At 38.0% G+C, this 12,109-nt stretch overlaps 1 protein-coding gene across 2 annotated transcripts in view; it reads right to left on the bottom strand.

Annotated features, from left to right (window-relative positions):
- The window catches only part of ABCA8 (ATP binding cassette subfamily A member 8), a 68,720-nt gene extending 57,127 nt beyond the window's left edge, over nucleotides 1-11,593 (bottom strand). The window contains exons 1-4 of one of the 2 annotated variants that reach the window (XM_059380070.1): nucleotides 11,432-11,593; nucleotides 7,876-7,980; nucleotides 6,567-6,771; nucleotides 1,959-2,123 (exon numbers count right to left, since the gene is read on the bottom strand). In XM_059380070.1, coding sequence (XP_059236053.1) covers nucleotides 1,959-2,123; nucleotides 6,567-6,771; nucleotides 7,876-7,971 — 466 coding nt within the window. In that variant the 5' untranslated portion in view covers nucleotides 7,972-7,980; nucleotides 11,432-11,593. The remainder of the gene's footprint in view (nucleotides 1-1,958; nucleotides 2,124-6,566; nucleotides 6,772-7,875; nucleotides 7,981-11,431) is intronic. The other variant, XM_059380069.1, reaches the window with a different exon arrangement.
- Between the last annotated feature and the right edge of the window lie 516 nt (nucleotides 11,594-12,109).

The raw sequence follows: 12,109 nt of genomic DNA, 5'->3' as shown, positions 1-12,109 counted from the left end.
TATGATTTTGAAATTTATATAAATAGCCCTATTTTTTCTTGTTTTTATGATTGTGTAGAACCACATTGCAGGAATACAATTCAATGTATTTATCTGTACTCTCATTGATAATTATTTGTTTAATTTCTTTTTTCTTTTTGCTGTTTAAAAAAAAAAAGCCACTGCTATGAAAGTCCTTATGTATGTCTTCTCATAAATATGGGTGTATCAGTCAGGATAGCCAATAATCCACCTAGTAACAAACGATCTTCCAGATATTAATGTCTTATTGCAGCAACATTTTACTTCTCACTCATGCTACAGAGTCAGCAAAGGTCTTTGCAAGGAGTGGGGTAAGATCCTCTGTTTCACATCTAAGGGTTTCAAGGTGACAGTTTCCATCTGGCTTGCAGAAATAGGTGAGGAAAGGGCATAGAGAACTCACATCTGCTTTTCAACGCCTTGAATCTAGGTATCTAATTATAGCTACAGAGCAATTATTCCATGTCCTCAGAAGGAGAGGAGAATAGGCAGCAAATTTTTAACACAGGCATGAGACTTTCACTAATAAAATTTCCATGATGCTGGGTTACAAATTATATGATATCTTCAACTTAAAAATAAAATTTCTCCATTTTAAACATTTAAAATATTTTATAATATTGGGTTTTCTTTGCTATATATCCTTGCCAGTACTTTGTATTGTTCTACTTACTGTTTTTTGCCATATATAAAATGATATCACATGTGGTTTTAAAATGCATTTCCTTGATTACTAATGCAGGTCCAACTGTTTATTCTTGGTCTGTGTTTCTCCTTCTATGAGGCTCCTATTTATATCTTTCACTTTCTCCTATTTCTATGCTTTTTTTTTCTTATTTATTTAGAGAAAATCTTTATATATTCTGGTATTGACCTTTTGTTAGTTTTGCTTATATAAATACTCCATCACAAGTTTTGCCTTAACTTTTCATTATCTCTCTGATGTCTTTTGATAAAGACAATTCCTTAATTTTGATCTAGTTGAATTTAGCAAACTTTTCTATTATAGTTTACTTATTTTTTGTTGTTTAAGAATTCTATTCTATCCCATAGTTACAAACATATTCTCCTATATTGACTTCTAGAAAGTTACAGGATTCCCCCCCCCCACCCCCACTGAGTTCTGTACCTGGAATTGGTTGTTTAGTATGAGATAATTTCACTTTCTTCTTTATGGACAGATGATTTTCCTAGCACCAGTCACAGTATCTTCTCAGTCATATGTTAGCTTTCAAATTTGTGTGAGAGCTTTCCAGTTTTTTTCCTATTTCATTGCTCTATCTGTGTTTTACTATGGTAATAGCATATTGTCTTAATTAGTTATAATTTCATTCTTTTTAAAAACCATGTTGGCATTTTTTCTTGTCTATCCATTCCCTGAATATATAGTCTCTCCAAGTTCCAAATTAATACAGAAATTTTCATCTCATATAAACCCAAGATCTTCTCACCTGTTCTTATGTAGCTAAAACCCAAATCTCTTGGTTAGTGAGATTGGAAAAATAATACAACATTAATAATAATAATCAATCACTCTGGATTTGGTGCCCTCTTCATTTTGGGCCCTCAAAAAATAAGCTTACGGACACATCTGAAGAGAATCTTCTTCTATTTTATCCATAAACAAATTTACTCTTCTTTAACAATAATATATTACATCTACATCTTCCATTTAATATATATGTATATGTACACATGCATATATGGAAATGTGTGTATGTATGTATCCATCTATGAAACCATATGTAACAACCATCTAATACAGCATGTTAATAAAACCAAATCCCAATGTACATTTCTTAAATGTGTTGGTTATCCTGTTGACATCACATTGCAGATAGGGATTTTAAAATCTGTTGTATTAACATCCATTCTTATGTACAATTTATGCCATAATTGTGGTGGAGAACATTGGAGTTACATAGCTGGAAACTTACCTTCATGGTCCCTGTGTTCCTTCTTTGTTGGAATTCTGTATCCCAGCAAGAATTTCAAATGATATGAGAATGTATTAGTAAAGATGACTTGTATAACTTCATCAGGATTATCTGACATTAATTCTTTAATATTTTTTTCTTTGGACAGCCCCAAAACTTTTGCATCTGTCATTACAAGAAGGGAATATATTTGTTAGTAAATTACTAGGAGACCAACTTCAGGATGTCATGATAAATTATTTTTACGAGAGTTCTTTTTTTTTTTTTTAAAGATTTTATTTATCTGCCCAACAGAGAGAAAGATCACTAGTAGGCAGAGAGGCAGGCAGAGAGAGAGGGGGAAGCTGAAAGCCCAATGCAGGGCTCAATCCCAGGACCCTGAGATCATGACCGGAGCCCAAGGCAGAGGCTCAACCCACTGAGCCACCCAGGTGCCCCACTAGAGCTCTTTTTTTTTTTTTTAAATTTCTTTTTAGCGTAACAGAATTCATTGTTTTTGCACCACACCCAGTGCTCCATGCAATACGTGCCCTCCATAATACCCACCACCTGGCTCCCCCAACCTTCCACCCCCTGCCCCTTCAAAACCCTCAGGTTATTTTTCAGAGTCCATAGTCTCTCATGGTTCATCTCCCCCTCCAATTTCCCCCAACTCCCTTCTCCTCTCCATCTCCCCATGTCCTCCATGATATTTGTTATGCTCCACAAATAAGTGAAACCATATGATAATTGACTCTCTCTGCTTGACTTATTTCACTCAGCATAATCTCTTCCAGTCCCATCCATGTTGCTACAAAAGTTGGGTATTCGTCCTTTCTGATGGAGGCATAATACTCCTGAGTGTATATGGACCACATCTTCCTTATCCATTCGTCCATTGAAGGGCATCTTGGTTCTTTCCACAGTTTGGCGACCATGGCCATTGCTGCTATAAACACTGGGGTACAGATGGCCTTTCTTTTCACTACATCTGTATCTTTGGGGTAAATACCCAGTAGTGCAATTGCAGGGTCATAGGGAAGCTCTATTTTTAATTTCTTAAGGAATCTCAACACTGTTCTCCAAAGAAGCTGCACCAACTTGCATTCCCACCAACAGTGTAAGAGGGTTCCCCTTTCTCCACATCCTCTCCAACACACATAGTTTCCTGTCTTGCTATTTTTGGCCATTCTAACTAGTGTAAGGTGGTATCTCAATGTGGTTTTAATTTGAATCTCCCTGATGGCTAGTGATGATGAACATTTTTTCCACTAGAGCTCTTTATAGAAATAAAACACAATCAAATATCAACTTTGAGTAGGTCAGGGAGAATAAAGTTTGGGAAAAGACATAGCTCTTCAGAAGAACTACATGAAGATTAGTTCTTTTCTTTTTTAAAATATTTTTATTTATTTATTTGACAGACAGATCACAAGTAGGCAGAGAGGCAGGCAGAGAGAGAGGAGGAAGCAGGATCCCCGCTGAGCAGAGAGCCCGATGCAGGGCTCGATCCCAGGACCCTGGGATCATGACCTGAGCCGAAGGCAGAGGCTTTAACCAACAGAGCCACCCAGGTGCCCCTTATTTTATTTTCATTTGTAGTTCTTGAACCAATTTTAATCGCATATAATATCATTCCATACCAATTAAACTATTCACAAGAGAATTAATATTACAATAAATCTAAAATGTTGGCAAAAAAATGATCACGAATGGTAGATCATTGTGTTTAAATCACAATTAGGCTTTGGTCCATAGCAGTGAAAATAATTATAAAAAATCATTTTCCTTTAACAATCCTGGCAGTAGTGTAAGTACACTTAAAAAAAAAAGAAAAAATTTAAAAAATATGTCAATTGAATATACTTATATCGCTAAAATAATCCCTCTTTCAGCAGATATTGTGTACAATGCATTACAAATATCTCATTTAGTTTCAAAGAATGAGAAGGAAAGCAAAGAAAGTTGTGGATTGGGGTGGGAATGTTGAAGATGCATGTGGAGAAAAAGGGAGAAAAAGTTCTATTTTGATAGAACTATTTTTTTTTTCCTGGAACCTCATCCTTATATCCATGTGATCTTGAGTAAGTCATAGAGGCTTTATCACTCAATTTCCATTATAAAATAAACAATAATATCTATATTAGTAGCACAGAATATTACTACAAAGTACAGAAAATATAATACAGATTAATATTCTATTACTACAGAATAAAGTCTGTAAAATCTAGGTCACGAGAACATTAAAGAATATCATAATTGCAATTACATTATTTATTAAACAAAGATAACAATGCAATCATTGTAAAGATAAACTTGATGTAAAGACCTTGTACACAGTAGTCACTTAATGAATATTTGTTAGCCCAGTTGCATGGGACCTTGAACCAGGATATTGTTGGGAGGCACAAAGTTATGGCATTGTGAGCCCCTCTGCCCCAGGAGGACATCTGTGAGCCAGAGGATGAGGGCAAACACACCTTGAGTAAACAGGGAGACCAGACCTTAAGTGGACAATGCAGATCAGAATACCATCTTGAATCAGAAGGGGAGTCAGTGTTTGTAGGGAAGACACAGTGCAGACATTAAAATTCAGGTGGAAGCAAGGGGGTGGCGGTTAGTGAGGCATGATGGGGAAGTAAGTTTGGATGTAAACCATTCATCCACCTGTCCTGGCAGTGTGAAGTGAAGCATGGACAGGAAAGAAAAGTCCAACATAATTTGGAAACTGTGGTCATAGAGACTCCTAATAGTGGGAGACTAAATGCAGATTACACAGAGGTGGTCTTCTGGATACTGAATACAGGTAGGGGGTCAGGATCCAGGCACAAAATTAATGGTTACATAAACTGTAGTAGAATCATGAACATAGGAGAGCAAGGAGGAGAGACTTTATAGATTGGGTGTTCCCCTTACAGTAATACCCATGGTGAGGAATTATGGTATTTAAAATTGATACTTAGTACTTCCTAAGTTACTTTATGTATGTATGTAGGTAGATAGATAGGTAGGTAGGTAGGTAGGTAGGTATTTATTGATTGTTGGGAGGGGCAAAGAGAGAGGGAGAGAGAATCTCAAGCAGGCTCCATGCTTAGTACAGAGCCCAATGCAGGGCTCAAGCCCATGGTCCTGAGATCATAACCTGAGCCAAAACCAAAAGTCAGACACTTAACTAACTGATTGAGCCACCTAGGTGCTCCCAAGTCACATTTTTACGTTCTTTTTTAAATCGACATATAATTTATATAACATAAAATTCATCCTTTTAAACTGTACAATTTCATGATTTCTAGTCTATCCACAAAGTTGTGCAAGCTCTAAATTGTTTATAAATTATAACTCAACTCACATTTATGGGCCAATCACTATAGATTTCCCTTTGAGGTATGCATTTATATTTGCAAAGAAGAATTGTTTTTATTTGCCTGACATTCACTCCTCCTTCTGGTAAACGCTCTAAAATTCATTTGGGATACTGACACTCTTCCACTCACATACCATGTGGTTTGGATATTGTCTGCAACATGACTAGGAACCCAACCAATGGCAGTGACAATACTGTATTCTTCTAGTCAGTGAGATTCGTTCTTGGTGGACCAAGAACAACACTAATCCAAAGTAGACCATCATTCCAATGGGTCTAATTTCTGAAATAATTTTGAACAGTTGGGAAAGGTCTGTATACTTTTCAGTGGAGTTGTTTGTGGTAGGGCTTACATATGGAGATTCTGCAGACTAAGTCTGCTTCTATTTGGGGAGAGCCAATAAGAGAATGAGTCTAGCACACAATATTACAGACCCGACAATTAGAGACATATTTCTTCCTTTATTGTTGACCCATCTCTATCCATACTCATTTCCTTAAAGTTAGACAAAAGATGCCCCCCCTTTCTTTGAGACAAGTTGAATTGGGATTCTCTCACTCTTAACTGAAGTATTCACAAAAAATATAGTACTATTGATCTTATTTTGAGTATGGTGATAAAGTGGCTCAGAGAAGTTGATGACTTGCAAAATGCACTATGGACCCAGTCACAGAAGTATTTTTAGTCAAATTGTTCTTGGACTCTAAGACTAGTTCTCTTGTCTATTCACTAGGATGTTTTTCCTGATTTCAGAAAATTATTCTTCAGGAAAGCGACCTTGACAGTCATAATGCTCTTCTTATTTTTCATTGATAAGTATCTTAGTGATAAAGGGTGGAAATTTGAAGCACAGAATACTCATCAATAGAATCTTCAAATTAGTAAGACATTTTTTTGGTAGTAAAAACCTGGAGATAAAATTTCCATAATCAAATTCAAGAAAAGACTCACTTTTTTTGTCTCTAATAATTAGCAAATGCTAGAGTGACAATCTCTGTCTAGTCATAATGCTTCCACAGCCAAAGGTCAACCATTAGACACTCCTGTTTTTCAAAATCTGCCAAACTCTATATTCCATGCTTCCCCAAACCATATGCAAGATCAAGATTTCTTTGTTGAGAGACTGTACTCAATTTCACGTAATCTACAAATTTTGACAATTACGACAGCTTATCAACTGAAATACAAATTAAAAGCATGCATCTGCAGTCAGATGAACCAAAAGTTGACATCAGAAATTCCTCTTGGTTGCTAGAAAACTCACCTTTCATGAACGAAGCTAAAGCTACTTTATTCATTATCTGTTGGGTTGTATTGGTGACAGGTGTGTATATAACAGAAAATGTAGAATCTTTAAATGAGTCTACCCGTCCCAGGTCCATGGCAGGCAATGAAGAAAAATCATTAAATTCATGACTAGTAGGATATACAGACAAGCAAAGTAGGAGGAGCAATGGGGTCAACCATTCCTATACAATCCAAGAGAAAGAATAAAGAAAATTGTGATTTTGTATTAGTTATCCACAATCATTTGGTCATACAGTTTGTCTTGTACATTTTTTTCTGCTTTCAATATATGCCACATTATGAACCCCTGAAAATATGCACAGTGCAAAATTCAGCAGTCTGAGTAATTCCAATGAGCTCTTAAAAGGATTCAAATGTATTGATCACAGCACCAGTCTAAAGCATGCACGGACCATGTAAGGATGAGAGGCAACAGTGGAAAGCTATTAGAGTATTACCAGCTGGTATGACCTACTCATCCAGTTTCTGGTTCTACTAAGAACTTAGTGTTACATGAGACAGTTCCAAGGCACTGCTAAGTTAGAAGTAATATACTGGCTACATGCCAAGATCCTGGTAGTAGAAACTCAGCACAATTCAGGCAACTGGAGAAAAACTGTGTTTTTAGTTATTATTGGTCACCTGCAAACTTCCAATAAGACATCACTTTATTTCCTAAATGGATGAAGATAGAAGAAATTCACAACTAGATATATATCAAAGTTGCGATTTAGTTAGAAATGCTACTAATTTATATCTATCTGATTTTTGGAAGAGATCAAAGCTCAACCAGGATTTTTGTTATATGGTAAAAATGATAGGAGCTAATGCTAATTTTCTTCTTGGCACTAATGACATCTCCAAGTTTTCTGCTCTTTTGAAGAGACTAATTTATTTTTAAAAAAAGAGAAAGTGATTCAAAAGAGAATATACCACTTCCCTACGTCAGTATCTTGATTAACCATGCCTTCAGAATCTCAGTATCTAAACCTGACTGTCCACGAGTAGAAACATTAGCAAACATGTGACCACTGACTTTTTAAAATATTTATTGGATTTTCTATTGCTGGGTCGAATTCAGTGCCTTTAGACCTCGACTTGGGGTCTATGTCAACTGATATGTGTGTGGACAGCTTGAGGTTTGAGGAACAGCTCCTTCTCTCATAAGAAAGGTTTTCTGCTTTGGTCTGATTTTTGGAAGGAGAGATAAACAAAGTATAGTCACTTCCCAGGGAAGATATATTTCTACATTGTAAATAATTAGTAACAGGGATACTGAATCATACCATAAAGGACTCTCTTTTCAGTCTCCATTTTTTCAGAAGGTTCTTGCATAATAATGCCCAAGTCTGTTGACACACACTGATCTCTCTCTTCATCATTTTGCCCTGCTTAATAAGAAAAAAAAAAAAAAAAGGAGAAGATAACATTAATGTGACATCTTCATGAGAAGATATACCCTACAAACAGGAAAGGGCCAACCTGATCATTGCAATCTGTGAGTTCCAAAATTAGCATGTTATGACTCCCCTGGCTTTCTTTTCTTCCCACTTCCAAACTCTTTATTCTCTTATTTTTTTTTGGTCATGCCTTGCGTCAGTGATCAATGTATTGCCTCAAAATTCATTCTTTGCAGCCTGCTCTCTGAAAATGGATCTGGGTTTTTAAAACCGTTTTCTTTGCCAGCCGGCATGATGGAAAGCTGTGTCAGTAGGGAGGACTGAATAGACATCGCAGGAAGAAGAGGCTCTCCCCTTTGGTCTCGGAGTGGTTCATTTTTCCTATTCCTAGAGACTTTTTCTCCCCCTTACTGCTCTGACTAAATGATCTTCTCCAATGCAAAATGCTGGGATGGTGAAAGTTTCCCTGTGTGTTTTCAACAGCTCTTGACTCAAGATCAGGAATGTGACAGCTCTAGAGTTTTCTCCCCAGAGTTTTGTTTCCTTTAGAATCCCTGTTGCAAAGCCAGTGCCCTCCTTGTAACCATGGCTTGACTGTCCGTGGGTTGCAATACCACCTCCCCAAACACACCTTAGCTGACACAACATGACCTTGCATGAAGTAAAAAGCAATTGCCATGTACCACCATGGCTGGGTAGGAAACCTCCCTGTCCCTAAGCAAAGGTGAGTTGCTGCTGAGATTTGCTTGGGAAGCAGCAATGACACAAAGCAGAGAGAGGCTGTCACTCAAGGACGGGAGAAGCAGCTCTCACATATCCAAGACTTCCCAACAGCTACAAGGATAGATTGTATGGCAGGCCACAACACAAGTCTTAGCAAATTGAGATTATACTAAGTATCTTTTCTGACCAGGAGGATAGGAAACTAGAAATCTGCAACAAAAGAAAAGCTGAAAGAACATTGAATCAGTGATCAAACACCTCTCAACAAAGAAAAGCCCAGGACCAGATGGCTTCTCTGGTGAATTCTACTAAACGTTTAGAAAAAGAATGAAAGGCGGCTGGGTGGCTCAGTCAATTAAGCCTCTGCCTTTAGCTCAGGTCATGAACGAACCCAGAGTCTTGAGATTGAGCCCCACATCACGGTGCCTGCTCAGTGGGGAGTCTGCTTCTCCTTCTCCCTCTGCCCCTACCCACTACCCCCTCTTCATGTTCTCTTGCTCTCTATCTCTCTCAAAGGAATACATAAAATCTTTTTTAAAAAAATAAAAAATAGATTTTTTTTTAATGTGCATGTGATTAAGAAAGTGTGGTGCATAAACAATGAATCTTGGAACACTGAAAAAATAAAATAAAAATTTAAAAAATAAAAAATGGAGTTCTTCTGTGTATAAAAACAGAAAAAAAAGGAGAAAGTTTCATAAATTTATTTTTAGAAATCCAAGCTGATAGATGCTATATTTTTTTTTTTAAGAAGTGAATTTAGTCATGTATAAATTTTCCTTTTGGATGATCTTTCACTATGTTTTATTCTCACTTGAAGCCTGCTTTTTTTTTTAAATAATTTTTTATATTTTTAATTTCTTTTCAGTGTACCAGAATTCATTGTATATGCACCACACCCAGTGCTCCATGCAATCTGTGCCCTCCATAATACCCACCACCAGGCTCACCCAACCTCCCACCCCCCGCCCCTTCGAAACCCTCAGATTGTTTTTTAGAGTCCACAGTCTCTCATGGTTTTACTCTGCTTCTAGTTTTACCCATACTACCTTCTATTGAAATTTATCAAGTTTTCCCCCGTGTTTTCTTCCTGTCCCAAAGATAGGACAGATACTTATAAAAGCTATTCCTTTGATGATTACTCTTAATTTAGGGGCTTTCCTGGAAAAATATCTTTCTTCTTGTAGTGTCCCCATCTGTCACTGGCCTCACATGAGCACACCAGGGATGTGCCTTGGGTAGATGAGTCAGGACTTCGGAGCACAGAGCCGGCTCTTAAGTCCTGAATTCGAGGCAAGCGTTCTCCTCCTCCCACGTATCTGTAATGTTGGCCTGGGATAGGAAACCACATGGTTGCCATGAACGTCCCTCATCATGATGAGGAAGAGACGTGCCCTCGTCTGAAGCTGTCATCCCATTCACGCCTCAGGAGGACCCTGAGGGCTCTGCTACTTTCTAGAGGCAATGCTCAAGGAAGATGTCCAGGAGCCAGTTCTGATGGGAGCCACAGGAGCCAAGATAACCTCAGAGAACACTTCCGCTGGGAAAGATCAGACAAGTCTGCTGAGGAGGCTGAGAGGCATGTGTAGGGGGAAGCAGGTTCTGTGAAGAGGTTAGAAAGTCCAGGCAATGGCGGCTGAGGAAAGGAAGATTGTTCCCAGAGGGCAAACCCCGCCCCCCCACCAAAAAAAAAAAAAAAAAAAAGGCATTAGGTTAGGTATCCAGGAATATGGGATTGATGATCACTATAGGCCGTGCCTAGTGCAGCGACTTCCGTGTGACATTTTTAAGGAGACTGTGCAAGGCTGGGCAGGAGAATCAGCTGGCCAAAGGCCAAAGAGGGGATCTCTCACTGTAGAATCTGCTGCAGCCCAATATAGCACAGGAACTTCCGTCTGGCTCCAGTCCCTTTGATTTTCCGTCGGAAATTAGTATTTATTACCCTCCATCTCATGGATGTTCTGTAGTTAATCAAAAGACTAACAACAACCTGATCTCCTTACTATCATGCAGTAGACAGTTCCAAGTTGTGAGGGCTCTGAGTTTTCTCCTCTTAGACGGTTGTTAGATTCAGAGCAAAATGCTTGAACTCTCTGTTTACAGAAATAAAGTGCATTTGAAATAGTATTGTGATAAGGAAACATGGCATTTTTCAATTCTGATTCAGGACATTCTGTGCATAGAGTAAAAAATCCTGGATAGCCTCTAACGTTTCCCAAATTCTCAGAGCCTAAGAATGAGAGCCAGAGACAAGACAAATATTTCTGTAAATGCTTCTGGTAAACAGTCTCTGAGTCATAGACCAGTTTATCCAAAATGCCCTCACATTATTGTGCAATAAAAGTAAATAACTATCACTTTGAAAACAACTCAGGTTTACAAATCAATTCCCAAGATACTCAGTTCTTCCCCAATTCAGCAAATTTTGGCCCATTTCCACACTCAGTTTCTGGTTAAAAATCATTTAGCAGTTGCATACTGTTTCATAAAACACTATATTCTAACTCTGTGCTTTCACTTACATCATATTAAACACTGAGTATTCAAAAACATCAAAACAGCCCATTAGTTTTCAAAATGATTTTCCCATCGAGAGTCAGCGTTCAGTTCCTAAAGGCTTATTTCTAATTTTGCAAGAGGGGGGAAAAAAAAAAAAAAGCAAAGAAGAAAAACCCCCAAACGCAGATCAGAACAGAGAAAAAATAACAAGTGAACTTACTTTTGAGACCTTTGAAGCCAAGACTGGAGAAGCACAGTTTATCCACTGATCTCCTTATTTAGAAGAAAACAATTCACATTTTCCCCCTGGTTTCTACCACATCTCTAGACTCTGCTTGAGCTGTTTGACTTCTGTGAAAATTTCCTGCAAGGGCTGGCTTCAGAAGTTACAGCCTGTACTCTGGGGGCCCTGCCAAACCCTGCATTCACGTGATCCCTCTTGGACCGCTGATCTCATTTGCATTCGGCCAGTTCCTGCAGAGCCCAGTGACATTTACACTTGGTGGCCTGGCCATATCATATTATAAGGATCAATCTTATCAGGGAGATCCAAGATTCCTAAGCTTTTGCCTGTTCTGTCCCAGGTAACTGTTGACTAACATCAGCATTTAAAGCAGTGCCTTTGAAGAGAAAGTAAACCGTTGAATCAGAGAAAAGCTCCTCTCTACACAGAGCTCTCCCCGCCCTGATGGACATGGCCACTTGGATAATCAGGGTTTTCATTTTTGTTTCTCATTTTTACTCAGCTCAGAATATGTCTCATCTCCTTCATGACTTCGTCTTTGACCCGTGAATTACTGAAACGTGGGTTAATTTCCAAATGTCTGGAGATGCTCCTCTTATCTTTTGGTTGTTGATTTCTAGTTTAATTGTAGGATGGTCAAAAAATTTATTTTGT

The sequence above is a fragment of the Mustela nigripes genome, chromosome 16, assembly GCF_022355385.1.
Source record: "Mustela nigripes isolate SB6536 chromosome 16, MUSNIG.SB6536, whole genome shotgun sequence".
Taxonomy (NCBI): domain Eukaryota; kingdom Metazoa; phylum Chordata; class Mammalia; order Carnivora; family Mustelidae; genus Mustela; species Mustela nigripes.
This window is presented reverse-complemented; position numbering and strand designations above follow the sequence as displayed.